Raw genomic sequence first — 26,562 nt, 5'->3', positions numbered from 1 at the left:
GCTCAGCGGCAAAGCGCCTGCCTGGCAAGCGCAAGGTCGTGAGTTCGGTTCCCGGTACCGGAGAAAAACCAAAAAAAAAATAAAAAAAATAAAAAAAAAATAAAAAAAAATAAATCCAATGGTAACCTTCCCATATGGAATTAATACAGCTATTGTTGATAATAAAATGGATCATTGACCCCCTTTTATTCTAGCTGTCTCCAAATGTAGAAGCAGTACTGAAGAATAGCCATAGCAAATATATTTCTCTTAATATGTTGAATATTTTTATCTTGCTTTTATTCCTACTTATATAATGTTAAGCTCTGATAAATTATTTATAATTTTACCTTATATTTATCCAGGTTATGACCTTTCAGAATCCTTGATGGACAAAGATAATAATACATAGTAGTTGAGGCATGACCTTTGGAGACCTGTGTCCCTGGCTTTGAGTCTTAATACCTCCATGTTCTAAGTGTGAATCTGTGTGAATTCCTTAATCTTGCTACTCTTCAGTCTTTTTTTATCTTCTGAAAATGGAAATAATATCTACTTTATAAGCTATAGATATAATATTAATGTTATAAGTAAATCATGTATGTAATAAAAATACAATCACAGATTTTAAAGAATCCTAATTCAGTTATGATTAAACCTTATTAGAGTTTTATGGAATGATGGGCTATTTCTTTTGCCAAAAACAAACAGAAAGCCCCTTGATGTGTGACAGAAATGCCAGGATGAGGTTACCTGCAGTGAATGATCATGGGGCCTTTGCTTTTGGTTGCTTGCTGTCGGACCATGTGTACGAACTGTAGGATGCTTTCGGCGGCGTTGGCTGTGGGCACTCCATGGTCAGGCCATGCCGTGTAATTAAAATGCATCACATCCTGCATCTCATCTGCCTTTGGGGAAAAAAGCCAAAGACAAGCATTAATCTCTCAGTCTCTGCCAGCATGGCCCAGGCCTCCACTAACGCACACATGTGAATGGGACAAGAAGGCAGGGTCACTTTCCATCCTGGTCAGCACACCTCTCTTTCTAGCTCTGAGCCGTGTCTGGCATAAAATTGATCTTGTAAAATAACACTAATTGGATAAAGCCCTAAAAGGTAGGGCAGATATGCTAATCTGTGCCTGTATAGTTAAGGACAAGAATTAAAGCAGATCAGGGTTTGCATCCTGGATCTGCGACTTAGAAGCTTTTGGCAATGAATTAAGCACTCTGGAAGGTGCTGTTGGTGCCCTACTTAGATCCCTTCACTAGCCTGTCGCACCCCTTCCCCAGCTGCTGCTAATGGCACAGCTGTACCCTTTTTCCAAGTGTTGTCCTACACTATAAGGAGCTGCTTTGCTGGAAAATGTTGAGTTTGATTTTCCCGCTGAAAGCAGCCCTCAGATAATGACTGACCTATCTCACGCTACAAAACCTAGCCCATGTCAGAATGGGGCGTCATTATGACGCTGCTCATGCTCCAGCAGTCTCAGTGGGATCTGCCTGAGTGAGACTCTTCCTCGACCCCTTACAAGTTTATCCAAGAACACAGTTTAAAACAGTCACTTGTGGAGATTCTCTATCTTGAATTTTGAAACTAGGAGACCTGATCCAAGGTGAGATTCACTGAGCTTCAGTTTTCTCACAATTAAAGAGGGCCTAATGATGCTGATAACAAAGATTGTTGCGCAGATTAAGTGTGGTCATGATTGTGAAGGATGGTACGTGTTAGATTTTATTGCTACTATTACATAGTTATTACCACCAGCTCAGTCATTTATATATTTGATTCTGAGAATCTTTAGGAAATAGGTCTATTTTGTATATTAATCCCATTCATATTAGCCTACACATCAGCTATGCTGTTATTTCCTCCAGGCTGAGTAAATATCGATTGGAATGTGGTTCCTTCAAAATCAACTCTTTTTAATCTCCATTAATTTGGAAGAATGATTTATTTTTCTCTTGTCAATTGTCAGAAAAGTTCTAAACTCAGGCTTACACATGTCTGGTTCACCCCTCATCCTTCAAACTTGCTAAAGGACCATAGTGGACCTCCATGTTCCTCTGAGATGAACAAATACTATATCACAACTTGGGAGAATTTGGCTGGGCTGTGAGTTTGGCTGTGACTGTAGAGCTAAGGTTTACATTCAGGTATCAAAGAGAAATTAATTGTTAAATGCAAACTTAAATGGTATTGAGCACAGAAAAATTTACAATTAAGTTAACAAATGTATGAACAAAGTGTATAGGTAAAATAAATAAATATATACAAAATTTACATAAATAAAAATGTCATCACTTCAAATACACCAACTGTTCCCACATATTCCTAGCAACAGTATGCAGGACCTCACTAGTTCTGTTCAAGGGCTGTTCCTCAGACACACAGAGCATGAAGGCTACAAACATGCTGGCTGCTCTCACTGCTGTCTTTAGAGCATGTCAAGAAGTAACTCACATGTAGTGAACTGTGCAAAACAACAGTCATTCAACACTGTGAGGATTTGAGGATACTCAGTCACTAGATAATTTGGGTTTCCCAGAAAGGTTCACAAAAATGCCAGCCCTGTTCAAATTCTGATCACACATAAGACTCGAACAATATATATTTAGTACAGCTGACCTGAAAATACATGCAGCTAAAATGTGCAAGGTGCATAAAATCAAGGTTCCACTACATTGTCATTAATCACTTCACAGCCACAAGGCAGGGGTCCTAGAATTGCTAGCAGCCTTCCAGTTGAATAACAAAGTACAAAGTCCCTGGAAAAAAACATGTTTTTGGTGATCGGAGTCTCCAGGTATTACTCAGTTAATACCAAATTTCAAGCACTGGAAAGTGACGAGTTGTGTGCTATGGTCATTTCCTCCCTTTCTTGTTAAGTGAGAAAACCCTCTTGGATTTTTCTTCCTTAGCTACCCCAAATTTCTCTTCCTCTAATTTCCTTATCTATAGGATTTTATTTTGTAATTGGAAACTTTACAGATAGTAATATGGCATAAATAGAGAAGTGTCTAAAAATGGAAATAAATAGAAAAATGTATTTGTTATCATAGCACAATGTTCTTTGGTCAATGTAACTTTTGATTTTAGCATCTCAGAATTTAGATTGTTCCCGCTTATGGCCAAATGGGGGCGCCCTGGCACCAGATGTCTGTAACCACTGTGTGAATGCCTTATAAGTAAACATTGTTATTCAATGTTTTATTCTTGCTGCTCAAGTCCTTCACATGTTTGTCATTAAAAAACAGGTCATCATTTAAGACCAAGAACAAGAAACTTATTATTCGCCATGAAATGATCTATGGACTCTTTCTTGTCAGGGAAATAAACATGGGAACAGACCTATTTTGTGCTCTGTAATTTTTTTCTCCCAGAAGCAAACCTAAGGAATGATCTAGTCTATTTTCTTTAGCAGTTTGCACTAGCTTTGTGGCTGAAATAGCCAAAAAAGAAAGCTTGGTTTGAATGGCACTAGGATTGTGAAATATTTCCTCTGATAGGAAGTCTGTTGACTTACATAGTGCTTTATTATTCTTGAAATAATCCACTCACTCACTTATTCATTCCACAAAGATAGAGTACTTGCTTCTAAAACTCATAGCATCCTGGGGGAGGCAGACATGAACAGAGAATTATAACTGTAGTGTGGTGATGAATTAGTATGCATGAGACTACAGCAGAGAGGAAAGAGACAATGGTCTCTGAGGGCACAAAGAGCTCCATAAATGATGTGACATTTGATTGGAAGCTGCGTTTGAGTAGACATGTGCTTAGGGAACAAGGAAGACAAAAGTAATTCAAAGGAACAGAATAGCATGGAACACAGTTGTTAACTACTCTTGGTTGATCAATGATCAGTTTTTGTAAACATCAACAAAGGGATAGTTACTGATGCTCATGTTGTTACTGATACGGGCAATGTTTTCATTATTTATACTAAGGGTCAACAAGCTCTTTCTGGAGAGAGCCAGAAATTTATAATTGTTAGTTTTGTAGCTTTTTTTTGGGATAGGATCTTACTATGTAGTTCAAGCAGGTATTGAACTTGTGGTGATCCTCCTGCCACAACCTCCCAAGTTCTGGGATTATAGGCATGCACCACCATGCCCAGCCTGTAGCTCACTGTTATGGTTTGTGACTAGATGTCCCCTCAAAGTCTCATGTGGTCATAGATGGGGTTTTTCTGAGGTGTCTGGATCTAGGGTGTTTGCTGCTGTAATTTAAGGGTGTGATGCTGATATTAAGGGTGTGTGATTACTAAATTACTCCACCAATTAGTTTGGCATGGTTCTGGGTGTGGATAAATGGGAAACTTCACCCTGTGAGTGGGTGGCACCACCTGAAGAGCAGCTAACCTGGAAGGATAAAAAGGAAAATCAGGCTGCTGCTGCTTCACTATTTTGCTGCTTAGCTGCTTTTCCCCACCATGAACTTTTTTTCCTCTGTGATGCCCCTCTACTGCGCCACCCTACCTTGGAGCCAGCCAACTATGAACTGAAACCTCTACAAACTGTGAGTGACAATAAACCTTTCATCCATTAACTTTGGGTGCCAGATATTTTGGCTCAGCAACAAGAAAAGTAAGTAAGATACTCATGCAGGTTTGGTTGCAACTATTCAAGCTTGATGTAGCACAATAGCCATAGCCAATGCATAAATGAGGCCTGTGTTCCAATAAAATGTTCTTTTTGGACACTGAAACTTGAATTTCATATAATTTATATATGACACATTCTTTAAGTTTTTTTTTCAATCATTAAAATGTGTAAAAACCATTTGTAGGTCAATTTGGTCTGCAGACTGCAGTTTGCTGCCCCCTACTCTATACCTTTAGGAAGGGTGTTTCTATTGAGGGAAGAACACATTAACAGCAGCAGCAGCAGCAGCAGCAGCAGCAGCAGCAGCAGCGTCAATATCAGCACCAGCGAGAACTCACCTATTAAATTTTGTCTTCAACAAACAACATGTTTTAGTAGACAGTGCTAGTAAAAGCTCCATATTATGTGAGCTGTTTACAGGTAGATGATAACTGAACTGATGTTAGCATCTAAGCCTGACATAGAAATATTGAGCCTGACTCAAAGACTTGTCATCAGAGAGGCAGCTGGCCTTGCAAGAAAAATAGACTTTTCTGACATTCTAACAACTAGAAATCAGTAGCACTTCATGAGAATATGGAACCATGAATAATAAGGTCTGGAAGTACCTTCCAAATAATTAAAAACAAAACAAAACAAAACAAAACAAAACACAAAAAAAAAGGGAAGAAAGAAACAAAACCCAGACTAGTAAGTCATGGTTTAAGTGTTTATAATTTAAGTGTGCCTTACGTATACTAATTGCACCGATGTATATTTGGTTAATATGAATAATGAAAACACTTCTCTCCTCAATCATGCTTGGTAAGCAATGATTAATAGAGTCTTTTATTGGCCTAGGCTAACTTGAGCTGGATTAGTGCAGACTTTATTTCATCTCCTTGGCTCTCCAGGCCAACATTCCATCTATACCATCTTCTCTAAAATAGGAAACACCCACTAAAAGTGGAATTTTTCTGTCCAAGGAAGCAGATCTGCAAGGCCTGAAGTGCTCTTTGTCAGACATGGTGGTGGGTTGGTCTCTGGGCACTTGGGGTGGGGTGGCCATAGGGGTGCACCTGCCTTTCCATTTGGAGGCTTACATAATTAATCCGGAAGTGTCTACAGGCCCAGTCATCTTGTTCTTCCTCTGAGATCATCTCCACAGTGATGTCACCATAAGCTATGGGTTCTTCCGTGAATGGCCAGTAATGGTCACATTTTACCTGGAGGGAAAATAACGTAAGCTTTTAAAACAAACAAGCAATTAAATTCATTTAGGGAAAGCAAAGGCAATTGTTTCCGAAGAACCATCTGGGACTATCATGAGAATGAAAAATTGAATGGTGTGGTAGTTTCTGCCCACAGTAAACATTTTGTCAGTGGCAGTGGCTGCGGCAGATGTTGCTACAAGGTGAGGATAGTCTGATTAGGTACGCACCCGCCTTTTCTCATTACACTGCGTGAGCATGACAATGATCTGAGACTTCTGCTGTAGGACCATCTTCCAGAAGTCATTTCTGGTTTCAGGCAGTGGCCCCTGGGTGGCAATATACTCTTGTGGTGAGTTGTATCCCTAAAAGATAAATGATAAAGTTATTGAACCAGCCACTGTCAACATCAAATGTTATTCCACATCAGTGGGGAAAACTGGTAATTGACTGATAATAAAACTGGCAAAGGCTCACACACCCATGTAATGCTTTTCCTTTGTTGGATCCAAAAGACAATCAGAGTAATTCACTATATAGCTCTGTGTGATTTTAAGCATTGTTTTTGTGAACCTGTAAATCATATCCATATCTTTTTATGACGATAACCGCTGTCTTTATGGGTATTTCAAAAGCACAGGTATTTGGATGGGGCCCCTGGAGTTTGATTGCTGAAACTTAAGTGTCAGCACAAGAAAGATGATCTCTAGCATAATTATCTACTTCTCTTTCACTATTCCATTGGAAAGAAATCTGAACATTGCTGATTTATGGGGTTTTTGCACCCTGCTTAATCTGAAACAGAATGGAAACTTGGTGTGAAGAGCTCTCCTTTTGACTCTTTGGTACCCCCAGTAGCTGCAATAATGATTGTCTGACTTACAAGCTTCAACAATTGGATGTCTGATTTGTTTTTTGTTACTTACAGGAATATAATTGGCATTGATATAGTCTGCACCCTCTTCTTCATTCATGGAGACTAGTCTCACTCGGCTAAAGTCATCTGTAAAGAATAAGGAAGGAATAGATGAACAAAATTAGGGTGGAAGCAAAAATGATGTTGACTCTTTCTCCCCAATATCCAGTCAAATCAGTCAGAGACAGAGGAATCTCCCAATTCTGATTTTTTTCTACACTAGCTCTTCTGTTCTTGGAAGAATTATGCTGTTTAGACTATTTACTAGAACTAAAATATCTATGATTTTCATTTCACCTAGGGAGCATACAGAGAAGTAACTACTTTGGTAAACCTAGAGAGATACATGGGCCTTTTAATAATTATTTCTTTATATAAATTAATTTTATTTTTTAGTCCTGAGGGTGAACCCCAGAGCACTGGGCATGCTAAACATGTATTCTACCATTGAATTACACCCTGACCCTCCCTGTTTTCTATTGTATACATTGAAGGTGTACAACATGATGTACATATAAATATATAATATTATATAAAATTTATACAGGAGCCAGGCATGGTGGCACGTGCCTGTAATCCCAGCACTTGGGAGGCTGAGACAGGATGGTTGTGGCAAGTTCAAGACCAGGCTGGGGGGCTGAGGATTTAGCTCAGAGGCACAGCGCCTGCCTGGCAAGTGCAAGATCGTGAGTTTGATTCCTGGTAGTGGAAAAAAAAACAAAAACAAAAACAAAAAAAGACTAGCCTGGGCTACAAAGTGAGCTCAAGACCAGCCTGAGCTGCATAGCAAGACCCTGTCTCAAAAAGACAAAAAAAAAAAAAGAAAAAATGTATATAATATAATCATATATAATTTTTATATATTTATATATAATTTATATACCATATAATTGTATATAATATATATTATTTGTGTGTGTGTATATATATATAAGATTACTTCAGCCATGAAAATTAACATATTGATCATCTCAGAAAATCATCTTTGATTTTTTTGGTGAAGGTACCTAAAATCTGCTCTCAGATTTTCACCATACTGTGTAATATTATCAAGTACAGTTCTCATGGTGTGCCTTGTTTAGACCTGTTCATCTCTATGTATCTATAACTTTGTACCCCTGACTTATATCTCTCCATCCTTCCAACCTCCGTTCTCTTCTCTGTTTGATGTATTTGAGTTGTTTTTAATGCATTCTAGATATGAGTAAAATCATGCAGTACTTTCCTGTGTCTCTTCAAAGGCAATCTTCTCCCTTTATTTTAAACTCTGTTAATTTCAGCTTGTTATCTTTATTTTTCTTCTTATTCTTTTCCTTGAGCTTTTTCTGTATTCTGTTGCTGACTTCTTTCATTAGATGATTTGATTATTAATTTTTTTTGATATTGGGGATTAAATTCAGGACCTTTGCCTTGAGCTATATTTCTACTTTTCTCTATTATTTATTTTGAGACAAAAGCTGTCTAAGATGGTCTTCCAATGAGAAGAGTACATTCTATACTTTGTATGTGAAATGTTATTATTGTAACATTACCTACATTTATCTAGCCGTATCAAAGATAGAGTTCTTTCTAGAGACTCTTAGCCTCCCCCTCCCCCATTCCTAGTCCACTTGGAATGCAGTAGAGTGGAAAGATAGATCTGCATGGAAATATATTTTAATTGTCCTGTGATTACTTTATATTCCCTCCTTTCTTGAGTATTGCTTTTTATTACAAGATGCCAAACAGCAACAAAACTTTGCCTTTTTTCTATTGCCAGTGAATTCTTGGAAATTCTTTCATGAGAGCTCAAATGACTGGACCCCTAATTTGGCAAAGAATTGATCTCCAAAGGGTCAAATGATCATTTTGTTTCCTTTTCAGATACAATTCATTTAAAAGCATGATAGAAGCATATCTGGAAGGAACTAATGGCATCAAAGTATTAGCGAGATCACTGCAATGGCAGAGAGGGCCTTGAGATTCAGACGACTGCTGGATCTGGATGAACATGGATGCAATTGATTAATCTGCAGTAACAATCCTTTGGTCTTTAAGTGACATGATTAAAACAAGCACTGTTGACCATCTTACATGGAAGGATGTTTGTGTAACGGTTTTTACATCTGTTCAGTGGAAGATCTGCAGCAAAGTGTGGAATGTCCAGTCCAATCAATTTTAACTCCTGAAAACAAGAGAGAATAGATTTGAGATTTCTGTTCATTGTGGGGTTTGGATGGATTTATGGTTTACATTGGATTTTTTTGTCCACATTGGGTGATTTCCCACTCCTTGAATGTAATGGAATCATAGTACATCTTTGCTACATGCTGCTGTGGTAGCTCTCTTTTGGGGCAGAGCATGCTTCTGCCCTCCACTGTTGTCAGCCTGCTATCCCATTGAACTTGGGTATAACTCATGTCCAATCAAAGGCTTTCAATCCACTTGCTTAGTTTGTTTTGCCTTCTTGTGCTTTTGTTTTTGCTATGAAGTGCTAAGTCATGCCCATGGAAGCTGCTAGTCCCAGAATAAGGAAACATATGGGGTAGACCTCACTCTGACCCCCACCTGAGGTAGAGCTGTCTTACATGATTAAATACTGCTGTAGGTCAGGAAGATATGAGGTTGGCTCTTACATAGCATGCTTACAATAAGAGCTGCTAATAAAACACATCAGTATCTTGAGCAGGTTAGCAATCATTTGGAGATCTACATAAATAACACTGAGTGGTGGAAAGTTTAGAAACAGAAATGCTTCCCTTGTTTGGAGAGGAATAGGGTAACTAAAAATTATGCAATTTCCACAAATATTTTTTGGTTCAGTGGGGGAATGTAGACATTTTTCCTGTAGACCATAAGCCTTAGAGAAAGCAGTAAAAGGGACAGTAAGGATCAGTGAGCAGGGAATAACCTCCAGGTTACAAAATATAGGATTAATGGTCACTAAATATATGGTAATGAAGCCTCAAAAATAAAGATAAATCCATAGTGTTCAGGGAAACCCTTCAAAGGAAGTAGGAATATCCAAATATTTGCCTACATATATTTTTATGAATCCCATTATAAAAAACGCACTGATAGGATAATTTTTATGTAAATAGACAATCCTCACATTTCATTTCCTACAGGCGTTGTTCACAGTGTGGTCTATGTGAATGGTGCTCACTTGGATTGTACAGCGTACAGCCAGTACTAGCAGGTATAATTACATTTCTGCACACATTTTTGAGAATTGTTAGTAAACAGTATATCGAACCATCTAAATGGGATTACCTATATAATATGCACCCTTCTATAAAACTATTAAGTGAGGTGGTGAGAGAAGCCACTTGCTATAAATTTTATTTATACTTAGAGAACGTTAATATTGTCCACAAGTTCTATTCTACATAATTCATCCCAACTGTTAATTCCAGGAACTATAGCTGGAGGAATACTTCTCTGGGGGAAGAATTTGGAGTCTTTGAAAGACTCTGCAATGGAATTGGAGATATTAAGTGATGCTCTGAGAGGCTGAAAAGATATTTGTTTCATGCTCTTTGGATCTTGATTCAAGAGCTCTTAGAAATCAAGTTCTTAGTTCTTCTGATACTTTCAGGTAGAAGGTCCTTGCTAGCAACTTCATTTGTGGTTAATGGCATTGGGTCACAGGCCTATAGTCAAGGGAGAGACACTCACCTACAGGGCATCATTATTACTGGCTTTATAAGATCACAACATCTCGAGCTTCTTGGCTTAAACTGAAGTCATTCTTAAAAACAAATGATGTCGTTTGATCCTGAACTCATAAAAGTAGATTTCCTCCCATTTCAAACAAAAATCTTGTATGTCAAGACCGTCAAGCAGAAACTTGTCACTCTTATTTTATATCTGCATTTCATTTTAAAGGGTTCCCAAGGGCTGACTACATTGTTTTTGTAAGAAGCACAATTTACTCATGGAAGCTTCAGCCAAAATAGTATTATTTTTAGGTCAGCTCATTTTGGCAGTTTTAAGCTTATTTAAATGATGTTTCCTTTGCTTAAATTATTTTAGAAATGTATCTTCTTAGAGAGTGCCTTTATGGATAATTTGTCAGACAATCTTAATTATTTTGGTGCACATTTTAAACTGACTGGTCTTGAAAAGGTGGCGCAATTCTCTTTAGCATCAGTTTAATTTTTGGTAAGTCAGGCAAATTATCAGGCCACAACTGACTGGTTTCTAGCAACTATCAAATACAATAATTAAATTCAGCAAATACTCATGCGTTGCTATTGATACTGACTGTGAAATGCTTCTGCTATGATTCTTTGCTTATTTTGCTTTGCCTGGCTCCACAATTTCTCCCTCCTTTGCCATGTGTGCTAACAGACCAACAACTGCCCCCCTCCTGTTGCCTGCTTTGAGGACAGACTGATAAGCCGCAGGAAAAGGCCTCGGATACAGAAAAACTTGTGGAAACAGATTGCGAAAGAGAGTTGGCGCACATATGGAAGCTGACGATCTGATAGAACTTTAATTGTGTGCTGCCTCCCTGCTGTAAATGCCCTGAGTTGATAAGAGAGGCTTAATTGGCTGAACACTATAAATGTAAATTGCCAGCACTGAATTGCAGCAAAGCAGGGACTGCATGTATACACAAAATGCTCTGCAGTCCTTGTAATTTAGCCTGTCACTAAGTGGAAAATCAAAGACTAAGTTTCCAGTTCAGTAGCTTTGCAGTTATTTTCTTTCCAACCATATGGAAATACCAGAGGCTTAAATCTTCATAAAGACAAAGTATTGGGGTGATGGCCTGAAACCAACACAAATCATTTTTTAATTTCCTTTTGCCAGTTTAGTTTCTAATATAATCTATCATTTTCACTTTTTTTCCCCCAGGTTACATAGTCATCTACAGTGGGTTGAATGCTGGTCCCCTAAATGAAATATGTATCTTGAGCCCCAGAAACTGTGAATGTGGCCTTGTTTGGAGGAGTCCTTGCAGATTAAGTAGCAAAGGATCACAAGGTGAGATCATCTGGGAGATGAGGAGAAGGTCATGGAAACACCAAAGCCAAGAATAGAGTGGTGCAGCCACCAGCCAAGGAGCCAGGGAACCACAAGAAGCTGAAAGAGGCCAAGAAATATTCTGCTCTAGAGCCTTCAAAGGAGCATGGCCCTGTTGATACACTCAGTTAGAACTCCTCACATGGACAATGATAAGAATGAATCTATTGTTTTAAGGCTACCAATAGGGGTGATTTGCTGTAGGAACTCTAGGTATGAATGCGGTCTCCCAGGTGCAGTGGCTGACTATGCTGTATTGGCTGCGACTGAAGCCCCCAAGTTGGAAAAGTAAAGCACCACCATATGCACTGTCTAGTCTGCATGGGCTGCCATAACCAAATACCACTGAGTGGTGCTTTAAACTGAAGATTTTCATTTCTCACAGTTCTGGATGCTGAGAAGTCCAGGTTTAAGATGCCAGGAAAGTAGATTACAATATCTTGCTTTGTAGGCAGTCACTATCTTTCTCTATATGTGTGAACTTCTGTTTGCCCACTTCAGAGGAGGGGCGGGGAGAGAGAGAGAGAGAGAGAGAGAGAGAGAGAGAGAGAGAGAGAGAGAGAAAGACACAGAGACAGAGGCAGAGACACAGACAGAGACAGAGACACAGACAGAGATAGATAGACAGAAGAGAGAGAGAGAGAGAGAGCTCAGAGATGATTCTTATTATAAGGGCACTAATCACACGATGAGGGCCTCACTTTCATGACTTCATCTCACCCTAATTATCTCTAAAGGGTCCCATATTAAATGGAGTATCACATTGGGGTTAGGGCTTAAGCACATAAATTTTGGGAGAACACAAATAGCATATAAACTGCACCAGTGTCATCTGAGAAAAGCACAAACTATACTCTGGTCTTAGAGATTGCAATAATGTCAGCAGGTGAGAATACCTGGTGTTTGCTTTGGGCTAGGTTGGACGTTACAGTCAGATAAGCTAAATTTCTATACTGCTTATGTACAGGGGCAGAAAAATTGAGGCGAAATATCCAATCCATAGCAATTAAAAGGGTCAAGGAAATTGGACAGTGCTTGGTTATTTTCAGGAAAATGCAAAGGGAGAAGAAAGGATTTAGAAGAAACCTACTAAGGTACTGTTTTAGTTACCCAGGGCTGCCTTTATAACAAAGTGCCATAAACTGTTTGTTTTTTTTGGTTTTTTTTTTTTTTTTTTTTTTTTTTGGTTTTTCTCCGGTACCGAGAACTGAACTCACGACTTTGCGCTTGCCAGGCAGGCGCTTTTGCCGCTGAGCTAAATCCCCAGCCCCAAACTGTTTGGTTTAAAACAAGGAAAATTTATTGGCCTACAGTTTTAGAGACTACAAGTCTGAAATCCAGATGTCAGCAGGATCACATGCTTTCTGATGACTTTAGTGGAAATCCTTGCTTATCTTTTCTTAGCTTGCAATGCTTTTTGGTAAATCTTAGGTATTCCTTCACTTATAGATGCAAACTCCCATCTCTGCCTCTGTAATCACATGGCATTCTCTCTCTTCCTCCTTCTCTCTTTCTCTCTCCCTCTCTCTCTCTCCATGACATTTCAAAAAATAAAGACACCAGTTATATTGGGTTAAAAGCCCACCATATTCCATTCTGCTCTCATTTTAACTAATGCCATCTTCAAGAATCCTATTTCCAAATAAAGTCATACTCTAAAGTACTGAGAGATAGGGCTTCAAAATGTCTTTTGGAGCAGGGACACAACTCAACCTATAAGATGCACCTTAAAGAAGATGAAAGTGTAGTAATGATGGGAGTCGGGGAGACTAGATAGTAGTAAATCGACCTCAAAAGCCTAGCAATAGCTAGCAAGACCCTGGGCTTTAGTATGTCATTTAGGGACAACAGTCCAGTCAATGGATACATAATTGGTTCAGGCCCAGAGATCAAAATCTAGGAAAGGAAAAAGGAATGAAAGGTGAGAAAAACTCAGGTCTGGAAGCAAAGAGCCCGTACCACAAGAACTACTGGACAAGGAGGTGAGTTATTTCAATAATACTTCTCCTAAGTCTCCAGTGAACTGGACGGAAGCATAAGGAAACACAGCTGCAAAGGAGGCCACCGTCAAAAAGCAAGGCCACCACCTGTGAGCTGTCTGGAAATTCATGTTGTCTCACTTTGGTCTTTGTAGCCACCTTTCCCAATAAAAATGGTGAAGAAGTTTACTAACATGCTGGTCAATCAGAAGCTCAGAAGTTAACAGCACAGCAAGCAACATGTGGTATGCCTTGTGGGTGCTCATACTCCAAGTTCTGAAGTCTGTTTCTTCAAAACTCTTCTCATATGAGATGTCAGAAGTGAGGGACTGATTGATTTTAATCCCTCAGTCCCAAACCTCCTTAAGAAAAGATGTATATTTTTGTCAGAAGGATCATCAATCCTCCCAGCAGATCCAAAATGAGATGCAGAGTGAAAAGGGAATTTATACAGTGAACACAGATTAGCAATTTGTGTAGCTCCATGTATGACTTATAGTTGTATTGGTAATGTATGTAAATACAGACATTAGTTTCAATTTGCATAATGCTTATAAATGATGCAGTTTCTCAATGCAAGTGTGATCTTTTAATGTCAGCATCAAAATGAGAGCAAGTAGTAAATATTCATATAAGCAGAACAAATACCTGTGCGGCTACTGGATTTAGCTAGACCCAGCTGCTTCAGCCATCTCTGTACCCTCTTGGTTTCCTTTTGGAGCTGGAAACATTCTTTTCCTTAAGCCTTAATATCTATCAATATATAGGGACTTCCTTGTGAAAGGTCTGGTGTTCACCCAGAAATTAAGCACAATATTTCTTTAAAAGTATATGAGAAACTCTGACACTGAACCAGAGGATGTGGCAGGTGGCGTGGAGCTGAGAGTTGGCAATGTTTGGAGACCCTCAAGTGTAAAAGGAAGTAAGACCAGTGGGTCACTGCTGGAGCAAATATTGGTCTAAAACATACACTCTGAGCTTGCGATTTAAAAGATGCCTAGAGACAGAGTCATAGTTTCCAACCTGGAGCATGCACGTAACGTAAGGACTGGCACCAAATCAATTACATAAATGACTTATAACGGTCTCAGAATAAAGATTGATGAAAACAGCTTCATAATAAATAAAAAACCTAAATGCTTCTTTAAGTCATGGAGTGATGGTTAATTTTACAGGCCATCTTGGCTGGGTTACAGTGCCCAGATGTTTGGTCAAACACCAGTCTGGAATTCACTATTTTTAAAAAGTGATAAGCATTTAATCAGCAAACTTTGAGTAGATTACCCTCCATAAAATGAATGCAAGAGAAGAAGAGACAGGTCCCCCATGGAGGAGGAATTCTGCATCCACACTGCCTTCAGACTTAAGACGGCAATAATAACTCTTCCCTGGGTCTCCAGCCTGACTCACAGATCTCAGATTTGCTCATTTCCATTACTACATAAACCATAAACATCTCTTTGTATATCTTTATCTATATCTGTATCTATATCTATTTTTATCTTTGTGTTATAAATTTTATTATTGACAAAGTAGTTGGTTTTGGTTTCTCTGGAGAATTCTGACTAATACACATGGAGTACAAAGCTTGGTTGAATCTGTGCCAAATTTAACCCAACATTTCTTGGTGGAAGACTATTGGGCAGAGACAGTTGTTTATTGTTATACTCACTGAAGAACATCTTTATCCTTCTCCCACTCAATACTATTGGTACCCTCCTGCCGAGCTATTGTAACAATCAAAGACACCCACCTATCCCTAAACTTCCTCTAGGAAACTGACTGAAATTTGCTCAGTTGAGAACTATTGATATAGTTCAAAAAACCCATTTTACATGTAAAGAAAATGAAGTTTTGGGAAAGTGCGAGTTTTTCCCTATATTAATTAGTGGCAAATGATAATGAGACCAAGGTTTTAGACTTCTAGTTTAGTTCATTTCTACTTTTTCTTTTTTGTCTTTTTGAGACAGGATCTTGCTATACACTTCAGGCTGGTCTTGAGCTCACTTTGCAGCCCAGGCTAGTCTCCAACTGGCAACAATCCTCCTGCCTCAGCCTCCCCAGTGCTGGGATTACAGGTGTGTGGCACCACACCTGGCATCTATCTATCTTATAAATCCTACGAAATAAGACTAAGCAGGTTCATTTATTTCTTGAATATATGACTCTTCAAAATACAATAAATTGAACATTTAGCACATAACATTTATAATTCTGCTTTTGATAGTTTTATGGTACTTAAAGATCATACACAAATCATTTGCTTCACTCTCCCCATGTCTTCTTTGCTGGGACATAATGCTCTCCCCTTTGATTGGGTTAGTTTAGCCACGTTAGCTCATGTGGCTCTGCTCTCCTTGGCTGCAGCTGGTTTGAGCGGGTACCCTGACCAAGAACCCCCCACCCCTGCTAATTTTCAAACTAAGAATGAGAGAATCAATAGCTCCCTTTGCAAAGTGTGAAAACAGGAGGATGCAATGCTCAGGGGGCTTCATTTTCTATTATGAAAAAGAAGTTGTCTTGTGATGAAAATGAAGATGGAATGAAGAGCAGAAATAGGAAATAACAAGTGGGGTCTGTGTGGGGTGGGGGGGCGGTCTGGCCCCTGGTTCCAGCAACTTGCTCCTTGCTGTCTTGTGGCTTAGCTAATAAACCCTCCTTTGGTTATAGAAGGTCAATTGCTATTCTTTGAATAAACTTCATTTTCCTTTGTGCTAAACTAGTTTGAATCATGTTTCTGCCACAACTAAAACAAATTTTTCTTTTTTACCACAAAATGATGTTGAATTTTTAAAATAATGGAGCAATTCAGAAACACAGTAATAGTTATGTTTAGGTTTGATGGCATCAACTGTGAGGTCCCAGTAGAGGTAATGATTCTAGCTGGGCCACCAAGTGCGTATCATTTCAAGGAATTAAGAAAATGTGGTTTTAATAAGATTGGAAGTGTAGTTACACCATCATTTTCATCTCCAATTATCAGAATCATCCAACTGTTTATTGTAGAATTTTGATTTGTGTGTATGTGTGTGTGTGTGTGTGTGTGTGTGTGGGTGAGTGGGTACCCCAGAGATGCTCTATGTTATGGCTTGTGTCTAGATGTCTCCCCAAAGCCTCATTCAGTCCTAGGTGGGGCTTTTTTAGAGGTGGTTTTTTTCTAGAGTGTGTGATTTATTCATGGTGCAATGCTGGGATTAATGATGTGTGATTACTAAATCAATCCACTGATTGGTTTGGCACCATCCTAATCCCTGTAACCTGGGTACAATATAAGGGACAGAAGCTTGTCTTGTCCCTTGTTTGCTTGTTGCTTTTACTGTCTTCTGCCACCATAAACTATTTCTCTTCTCTGCGATGTCTGTCTGTCACTCCTCCGTGCCTTGGAGCCAGCCTATTATGGACTGAAGCCTCTACAACCTGTGAGTTAAATAAACCTTCCCTCTTTTATCTTTGGGTGTGCTGTATTTTGTTTCAACACAAGAAAAGTAACCAAGATGATCTACATCCTAGGCCTTTTAGTTTTTGAAACACTGTCTGCTAAGTTATCCAGCCTGACCTCAAACTTGTGCTCCTTCTGCTTTAGCTTCCCAAGGAACTAGGATTACAGACTGTGCCACAAGATCCAGCTGTTGCTTTCTTATAAAAATATTCTCCTTTCATTGATATATATTTTTTTGAAATGCCAATCTCACTATAGATCTCATTCAAATTAAATTTCTCTCCTTGAGAGATAACATTTGGTGTAGCATCTATGATTTCTTATGTACCTGCAGGCAATGCATAACTGAGCAGGCTCTGTGTGGAATTTCTCCCCATAGGTGGTAATTAGGGGGCTTTGCATTTGACAGTGTATAAGATTTTCACATCCTCAAATTCCCTTGTTCTTACAGGGGAATTTTTGTAGTCTAAAGCTATATTTGGATGATTAGGGGAAAGAAAAAATGAATAAAATGAATGAGGCAATAGTAGATGCAATAATAACAATAATAATAAAAATAAAATAAAGTTATGCTTTAAAAAGAAACCATAGAATTTAGAAAAATCACATTCTCTTTTCTTTAAACTGAATCACTGATCGCTTGAGCTCTGTTGTGAGGGTCTGAAGAATGTGAGGTTGTAATGAGCTGTGAGCTCTATGGAAGAACAGGTGAAGACCGATCTGTTCTTCCCACTTATTCACTGATTCTATTCTTTTGATTCGCTTCTATCTGTTCTGACACATGGTCTTAGACACAAAGCAATATATATGTGTGACCATTAATCCCAATATATCAACTTCAGTGGGTTAAGAAACACCTAGAAGATTAGCAGAGCTAATTTGGGTGGGTCATGAAGGTGTGTTCTTAAGTAGCCTTTCCCTCTGGTACTGTTACTATGTGCTGCTTTCTGGCTGTCATGAACTAAGAAACTTTACTCCCCACATTCTTCTACCATGAAGTTTCTGCTTTGGAGCCAGCTGATCATGGACTGAAACCACGAACAAATTAAACCTCTCCTCCTTTAAGCTGTGGGTGTTTTGTATCATGTCCCTGCAATGAGAAAACTAACTAAAATAAGCTGCTTCAGGAAAAAATATACAGGTATTGGCTTTTTTTTCCTTTTCTACACTAATCACACATAACCCTCTCTATCCAAAATTTTCCCCAAGGAAAGAAAATAAAACTGTACAAAAAAGTATTAGGTAGCAAGCCAGGAGCCCTACATCTCTAAAAGATCTACCTGAGGTTGTCACATGTCTAGGAGACAAAGCGAGGGAGTTTGAACTGCCACCTACCTTTTCTATAGCCTAAGTCACCTGAGAGACACACTAAAAATGTCCTGAAAGGAAACTGTCCTCAGGCCTCAGTTTGCTGTTTCATCTTTATACTTGATTTCCCTGGTTTTCAATGATGGTTTCTCCTACTTATGGCTGCTTCCCTCAATACCTGCATCTCTTCTTTCCTTCCTTTCATTTTTGCCATCCAAAACCTGGCCAAATACCCAAGGGCACATGACCCTTGCTTTGAGCTAGCAGTTAAAGTGCCCTGAGTCAAACCACTTACCTCACCTAGTATAGAATCACACCATAAGCCCACCTGGTGAGCAGGGAAAAGACCCCAAAGCAAACCCAACCATTTCAGGTCTTTCTTATGATAGAAAGAAGGAAATGCTTTGCCCAACTTACCTCAAATTGAAGAGAAAATTTGTAGTCAGAGTCTTTGGCCATATCCTTGATGTAGGAATCAAAGTCATCCAGTTGAATTGGGCTTTAGCAAATACAAAGAAATGTATGTTTTAAAAATCCTGTTGATGAGTATTATATATTTATTTATCATCATACTTATCAAATAGGCACACTTTCCATGAGGAAAATAGAAGTTTTATTTCTCAAAGGTTAGCACATGATTCTGTTTTGTTTTTGTTTAAAATTGTCTGTTTCTGCAGTTTTTCATATATTATAATTAATAAGAGGCACATACATATCAAACTTCCAGGACAGAAGAGAAATTTCTTGAATTACACTTGACTTTCACTCTAGTAATAAAATATTATATATGCCAATATGTCAATAGATGATATAGATATATAGGTATCTCTGCATGCGTGTGGGTTTAAAAAACTTTGCCATATGGGAAAAATAAAGGATTAAATTTTAAAGACCTGTTTGAATTAGTATTTACCATTCTTTATTTACAGAGTGATTCTGGAGAATGGCTTAACACTCCTGTGATTCATCATTGTCATTAATAAAATACTATAGTTTTATCTACCTCAAAAGGTTGAAACATAGTTTAAAAAGAAACTCATAATTTTAAACAGATTTACAAGTATCAGGAATTGTAGTACTAGCTACAGTGCCCCAGACCATAGGCTAGGTCAGTGAGATGATGGATTTGTTTAGAAAACTCCGTGGGTTTTCCCTGAGTGAGCTGTATTTCAGGGCTTCCATGTTTATAAAAATACTAAAATAGCTCAGAAGTACAACCAAGTAACAATATTGAATTGTGTTTCTGTGGCCGTAGCATAATTTCCCACCTTTTTCCTTTTGTGTGCTAATAGGTCTTACATTTTACATTCTGTGGTTTTCTGTGGTTGCTTATCTCTGCTAGAGCTCACTTAATCCAATTTGCTATATTCTGTCATTTAACTCAGGCAGTTCCATGTTGGTAGGGCACATAAATTCAATTTTCCTTTAAATTTGCAACATGTTGCTCATTTTATATCATCTGTCTGCAGTCTTAAGGCTTATTAGCAGATACACATTATTTAATAGATATTTGGGGGCTGGGGATTTAGCTCAGCGGCAAAAGCGCCTGCCTGGCATGTGCAAGGTCGTGAGTTCGGTTCCCGGTACCGGAGAAAAACCAAAAAAAAAAAAAAAAAAAAAAAAAAAAAAAAAGATATTTGTTTACAGTGGTAACTTAGCTAATCTGATAGATTAATTTATGTTAACATTTTAGGACTGAAATCTCCACAGACTGCACCAAGATGGCAGAGTGGTAAGCAACAGGGAAAGAACCTCTCTGAGTGTTGCTACCAAGATGCTGGAATATAGCAACATAAGGAAGACAGGAAGGAGGGAAGTGGGTGTCCTGGACCCAGGAAGGATCTGAAGCACAAACTGAAGCCCACAGAGAGAGTGAAGAGAGAAACTTCAATAAAGAAGGAGGTAGCCAGTGGTGCCTACTCCCTGAGACAGGACTTACTGTGTGAAAAGAATGATTCAAACCTGTGGACACACAGTGACTGCTGGGCACCCCAGAGGCCTCCGTGGAGAGATGCAGCAGTGGAGGAGAGTAGTGGATGTGAAGGACTGCACTAGCTGGTGATGAGAGCTAAGGGCTCAGTCATCCCACACGAGAGAGTAATTGGCCAGGAGCCATTTTGGAGAGGGGCTAGCTGAGTTCAGAACTCAGAGTGGCTTCTGGCTCCATCTAGTGGCTCTCAGTTGGGCTCAGGCCCGCAGAAGGTGTGCTGATGGCTGCAGGTTGAATGAGTCTGGTCTTGGCCAGAAGGTGTAGGTTTGCTGAGATTATCTACTACCCTGCCAAAAAGCTACTGCTGGTTTGCTGGGATAAATCATCACAGATTGGGATTCTGTCTCCACATGTTGTCTGCCAGTGACAGCAGAGACAAGCCTGGAAGTGGACTTGTTTTTCTCTCTCACTCTTGTTCATTTTTTGTTGTTGTTGTGGTGGTGGTTTTGTTTTTGCATTTTTTCTCCTTCATTGTTTGACCTTGTTTTTATATGAGTATGAACATGGTTTCTATCCTCTTTGTGATTGTTGGCCTGTTCTATTCTTTTTTTTTGTCTCTTCCATCTCTTTCTCTCCAGCTTTCTGCACCAGTTTCTTGAAGTTAGCATGAACCCCTTTTGTCCTCCAGCATGACTTCTAATCTCATTTTTTTCTACCTCTGTATTTTTTCTAACCCCTTTTACATTTTAACCTCTGAGGGAAAAATTGACATATTAATGACTTATAGACTGCATATAATTTTCTGGTCTGTTTTAGGTTGTGTTATATAACCACAAATCTACTTCTAATGGTTACCTCAGTTTATCATTTTCTAGGCTGTGATTGATTCTACTGTTCTTGCTGATGGCACCACTTTAGCCAAAAATGACATAACTGTTCTAAACATCTATTCTTTCTGGTATTTCAAGACTGAGATTGACTAAGTGTCACAGAAAATACTGTGGCAAAGTGCCACAGAGCCAGGGGCTGGGCCAAACAGGCAGCAATTTCTCATCTCCAACAAATTGAAGACATAGGGTCTTGCAATAGACTCAAAACACAAAAGCCACTTACACCTGGAAGATACCTAAGAGAAGTAGTCATTTCCTAAGGGTTTTAAATACTAGAAATAAAGCAACCCACTATAGGCAATTTACAAACATCACCCCAGCAATTAAACTAAAAAGAGAAAAGAAGAGGACACTTAAACAAGTTGCAACCTCAGATATCCAGTTCACTAAGGGCAAACCTGGGGGCAATGAGGTGGATCAATTTGAAAGCCTGGCCTCTCTGGGTAGCAACAAAGCAATTGAATGAGGCTCTAGAAAAAAATCAAATCATAAATAATTTCTCAGATAACTGCAGAGATGAAGTCCACAATGAAAACCATGCTTAGTGACTCTAGAGCAGATACAGACAAGAAAATAGATGAGCTTAAGAAAATTATGGAAGCTATGAATGCTTAACATAGAAAGAAATGTAACCAATAAAGCAGATTGATATCCAGCAGATATCCAGGAGAATAAAAATTCCATTGAAAGTATCCACAGCAGATTAAGTCAGTGTGAGGACAGGATTTCAAATATAGAAGATAGGCTTGTGGTTAACGGCAAAAAAAAAAAAAAAAAAAAAAATTTTCTTACAAATAGCAAGGGACCATGAAAAATCAATGCACAGCTGCTAGATCAGGCAAAGAAGAATAACTTAAGATTGATTGGAGTCAATAAAAAAGCAGGAGCTATCACAAATGATATAAAAATAACTTCACAACATTATGGAAGAAATCTTTTCTGGTAGAGAAAAACAATTTGACATACAGATAAGTGAAGCATGTAAACTCCAAAAAAATCTACAGCCAGGTGTATCATAATCAAATTCCAGAAATTCAATCCAAGAATAGAATATTAAAAGCTGTTAGGGAAAAAAAACCCAAATCACCTATAAAGGAAAGTCCATCAGAATCATACCTGACTTCTCAGCACAAATACTCAAGTCAAGGAGAGGTTGGTGTAAAGTATTTCAAATTCTAAAGGAGAACAACCTTTAACCCAGATTGATGTACCCTATAAAACTATCTTTCAAAATTGATGGAAAAATAAGATACTTCCACAGTACAGGACATTTGAGGAAATTTATGACCACCAAAACAGCACTCCAAAATGATTTGAAGGGCATTCTAGAAAGAGATAACAGGGACTACAACTCCATGAACCTCAACAGAAGGAATCTACCAGGCAAGGCAAACAATTAAACGAAGGGAGGGAAAAAAAGCAAGGGAGCCAACAGCAGGAAAATAACATGATAAGGATAAGTCAATATGTATCAGTTATAAACATCAATGTTAATGGTCTTAATTCACTAATCAAAAGACACAGACTGGTGGAATGGATCAAGAAGCAAGATCCAATATGCTGCATAAAAGAAACATATTTAATTAAAGAAGAAATTCTTAGAATGAAAGGCAAAGGTTGGAAAACAATACTCCACATAACAGGAATCCAGAAAAGAACAGGGGTAGCTATTCCATTTGCATGCAAAGTGAATTTTAAGATAAGACTGATTAAGAGAGATAAAGAAAGTTACTACATCCTTGTAAAGGGAACAATCTAAGAGGAACAGATAACAATCATAAATATATATGCAGCAAATACCAGGTTGCTCAGGTATATACAACAAATATTAACAGACATGAAAAATCAAATAAGTGGTAATACAATTATATTGGGGGATTTCGGTACTTTACTGTCACAAAAAGACAGACCAATTAGACAAAAAATCAGCAATGAAATATTAGAACTGAACCAAACATTTTAATAAATGGACTTAGTAGTTGTCTACAGAGTGTTCCACCCCACAACATCAGAAAACACATTATTCTCAGCTGTGCCTGGGATGTTCTCCAAAATAGATCACATCCTACCTCATAGAATATGCTTAAGTAAATGCAAAGGAATTGAAATTATCCCATGTATATTATCAGACCATAGTGCAATGAAATTGGAAATCAATGGCAGAAGAAACCACAGAACTTCATAAACACATGAAAATTAAATAGCACCCTCCTCTACAACCAATGGGTCACAGATGAAATTAAAGAAGAAATTAGACAGTTTCCCACAATTAAATGCTAATGACAATACAACATACCAGAACTTCTGGGACACAATGAAAGCTGTCCTAAGATGAAAACTTATAGCAGTGAATACCCACATCAGGAAAACAGAGCAAACAGAAACAAACAACTTAATGGTGAACTTCAAACTTCTAGAAAAAGAAGACTAGGCTAAGCCAAAAGTTCATATGAGGTAGGAAATTATAAAGATCAGAGCAGAGATTAATGCATTAAGACTAAAAAAATACAAAGGATCAATGAATCAAAGAGTTGGTTTTTTGAAACATTAAATAAAATCAACAAACCCTTATCAAACCTTATTAAAAAAGAAAAGACTGAAATCCATGCAATTAAGAATGAAAAGGGTGAAATCACAATGGCCTGCAGAAATCCAGAAAGATTATCTACCCCTACTTTGAAAACTTATATTCTAATAAGGCAAAAAATGCAGAAGAAATGGACAGATTCCTAGATACACATGAATTACCAAAACTAAATAAAAATATATAAAAATCCTAAATAAACTAATATCAATCAATGAAATGGAAGATGTAATTAGAAAACTACCAAGAAAGAAAAGCCCAGTCTCTGATGGATTCACTGTTGAATCCTACAAGAAATTTAGAGAAGACCTAACACCACTAATTCTCAAACTCTTTAATGAAATTGAAAGGGAAGCAACATTCCCAAATTCATTCCTGGAAGCAAGCATTACCCTGATCCCAAAACTGGAGATGGACCCAACTAAGAAACAGAATTACAGCCAGTCTCCCTAATGGTCATAGATGCAAAAATCCTCAGAAAGATACTGACAAACAGAATACAGCAAATCATCCAGAAGATTATACACCATGACCAAGTGGGATTTTTTAATTGGTAATGGATGCAGGGGTGATTCACATACATAAATCCATAAATGTAATACACTATATTAACAGAACCAAGGACAAAAATCATATGATCTTTTCAATAGATGTAGAAAAATCTGCTGACAAAGCCCAACACACATTCATGAAAAAAAAAAAAAAACCCTACAGAAAATTGGAATAGATGGTCTTTATCTCAATCTAAGACAAACCAATGGCCAACATCATACTAAATGGACAAAACCTGAAAACTTTCATTTAAAAATCAGGAACAAGGCAATAATGCCCACTGTCTCCACTCTTATTCAACATAGTCCTGGAAACTTTAGCCAGAGATATTAGATAAGAGAAAGAAATAAAAGAAACAACAATAGGAAAGGAAGAAGTTAAATCACCATCATTTGCAGATGACATGATACTCTACATAGAAAACCCCCAAAACTCTACTAAAGTACTGCAAGATTTAATAAGCAAATTCAGTAGCATAGCTTGATACAAAGTCAACAATCAAAAGTCAGTAGCAGTCCTGTGCATGAATTACAAACTCACTGAGGGAGAAATTAGGAAAACAACACATTTCACAATAGCATCTAAAAATATCAAATACCTAGGAATTAATCTAACAAGGAATGTAAAAGACCTCTACATTGAAAACTACAGTACTCTAAAAAAGGAGATTGAAGAGGATATCAGAAAATGGAAAGATATCCCTTGCTCTTGAGTAGGAAGAACCAATATAGTGAAAATGGTGATACTTCCAAAACTGTACAAGATTTAATGTAATTTTGATAAAAATTCCAACAACATATCTCACAGAATTAGAGAAAAAAATCCTAAGATTCATTTGGAACCAGAAGAGACCTAGAATAGAAAAGGTAATTCCTGGCAACAAATGGGAGGCAAGGAGCATCACAAACCCTGACTTGAAATTATATTATAAAGCTACTGTGATAAAAACAGCATGGTATTGGCAAAAAGATAAAAAAAAAAAAACAGATTAGAAGATGCAGAAACAACTCTAGAAATACTCAGCCACCTCCTCTTTGACAAAGGTGCCAAACATATTCACTGGAAGTAAGATAGCCCCTTCAATAAATGGTGCTGGAAAAACTGGCTTTGCACATGCTGAAGATTAAAATTGGACCCATATCTTTCAGTAAACTTAAAATGGATCAAAGATCTAAATATTCAAACAGAAACATTAAATCTTCTGGAAGACAGAATAGGTAAAACTCCTGAAGGCTTAAGTGTAGGCAAAGGCTTTATGAATAAAACTCTGATTGCACAGGAACTATCACAAAGAGTCAACAACTGAGATCTCATCTTACTAAAAAGCTTTTGCACAGGAAGAGAAACCACCAACACAGTGAACAGACAACCCACAATGTGGGAAAAGTATTTTCCAGCTGTCCCTCAAAAGATTACTATCAAGAACATGTAAAGAACTAAAAAAATCAAACCTCCCAAATTCAAAGACTAAATCCAAAAATGGGTATCTGAAATGAGTAGACACTTCTCAGATGAAGAAATACAAAGAGCAAGCAAATACATGAAAAAGTGTTCAACATCATTGGTCATTTGAGAATTGCAATTTAAAACAACACTGAGATTCCATCTCACCCCAGAAAGAATTGCTATTATAAAGAAGTTAATCAATAACAAATGCTGGTGGGGCTGTGGGGAAAAAGGAACCCTTCTGCACTGTTGGTGGGAGCGTAGATTGGTACAACGACTGTGGAAATCAGTTGGGAGATTCTTCAGTAAACTAGGATTAAAGGTCCCATTCAACCCAGCTATTCCCATCCTGGGTATTTTTCCAGAAGAACTGAAAACAACATACCACAGCGACATATGTGCACCCATGTTTACAGCAGTGCAATTTATAATAGCTAAATCTTGGATTTAACCCAAATGTCCATGAACCGAGGAATGGATTAAAAAGATATGCTCTTTTTATATAATGGAGTATTACTCAGCCAAAAGGAAGGACCAACTGGACACCTTTATAGGTAAATGATTGCAACTCAAGACCATACTCATAAGTGAAATAAATCAGACACGCATGCAAACATCTGACTGTCTACCTAGTGTGAGAAGCTGAAAGAACAAGTAAGATCCAAAATGTACAATAGATATTATGAAATGGGAAGAAACTATTCAAAAGGAAAGAGAAACAGGTAGGGGAAAGG

At 38.0% G+C, this 26,562-nt stretch overlaps 1 protein-coding gene across 3 annotated transcripts in view; it reads right to left on the bottom strand.

Moving 5' to 3' along the window:
* The window catches only part of Ptpro (protein tyrosine phosphatase, receptor type, O), a 229,001-nt gene that overhangs the window by 10,175 nt on the left and 192,264 nt on the right, over positions 1–26,562 (bottom strand). For all 3 annotated transcript variants that reach the window (XM_013511680.1, XM_005379017.2, XM_013511681.1), the window contains 6 exons: positions 18,844–18,925; positions 8,764–8,854; positions 6,701–6,777; positions 6,005–6,139; positions 5,667–5,789; positions 733–887 (listed from right to left, as the gene is read on the bottom strand). In XM_013511680.1, the coding sequence (XP_013367134.1) occupies positions 733–887; positions 5,667–5,789; positions 6,005–6,139; positions 6,701–6,777; positions 8,764–8,854; positions 18,844–18,925 (663 nt within the window). The remainder of the gene's footprint in view (positions 1–732; positions 888–5,666; positions 5,790–6,004; positions 6,140–6,700; positions 6,778–8,763; positions 8,855–18,843; positions 18,926–26,562) is intronic.

The sequence above is a fragment of the Chinchilla lanigera genome, unplaced genomic scaffold (genome assembly GCF_000276665.1).
Source record: "Chinchilla lanigera isolate Chin_1 unplaced genomic scaffold, ChiLan1.0 scaffold00012, whole genome shotgun sequence".
Lineage (NCBI taxonomy): Eukaryota > Metazoa > Chordata > Mammalia > Rodentia > Chinchillidae > Chinchilla > Chinchilla lanigera.
The sequence above is the reverse complement of the archived record's forward strand: the minus strand, read 5'-3'. Positions and strand labels throughout refer to the sequence as shown.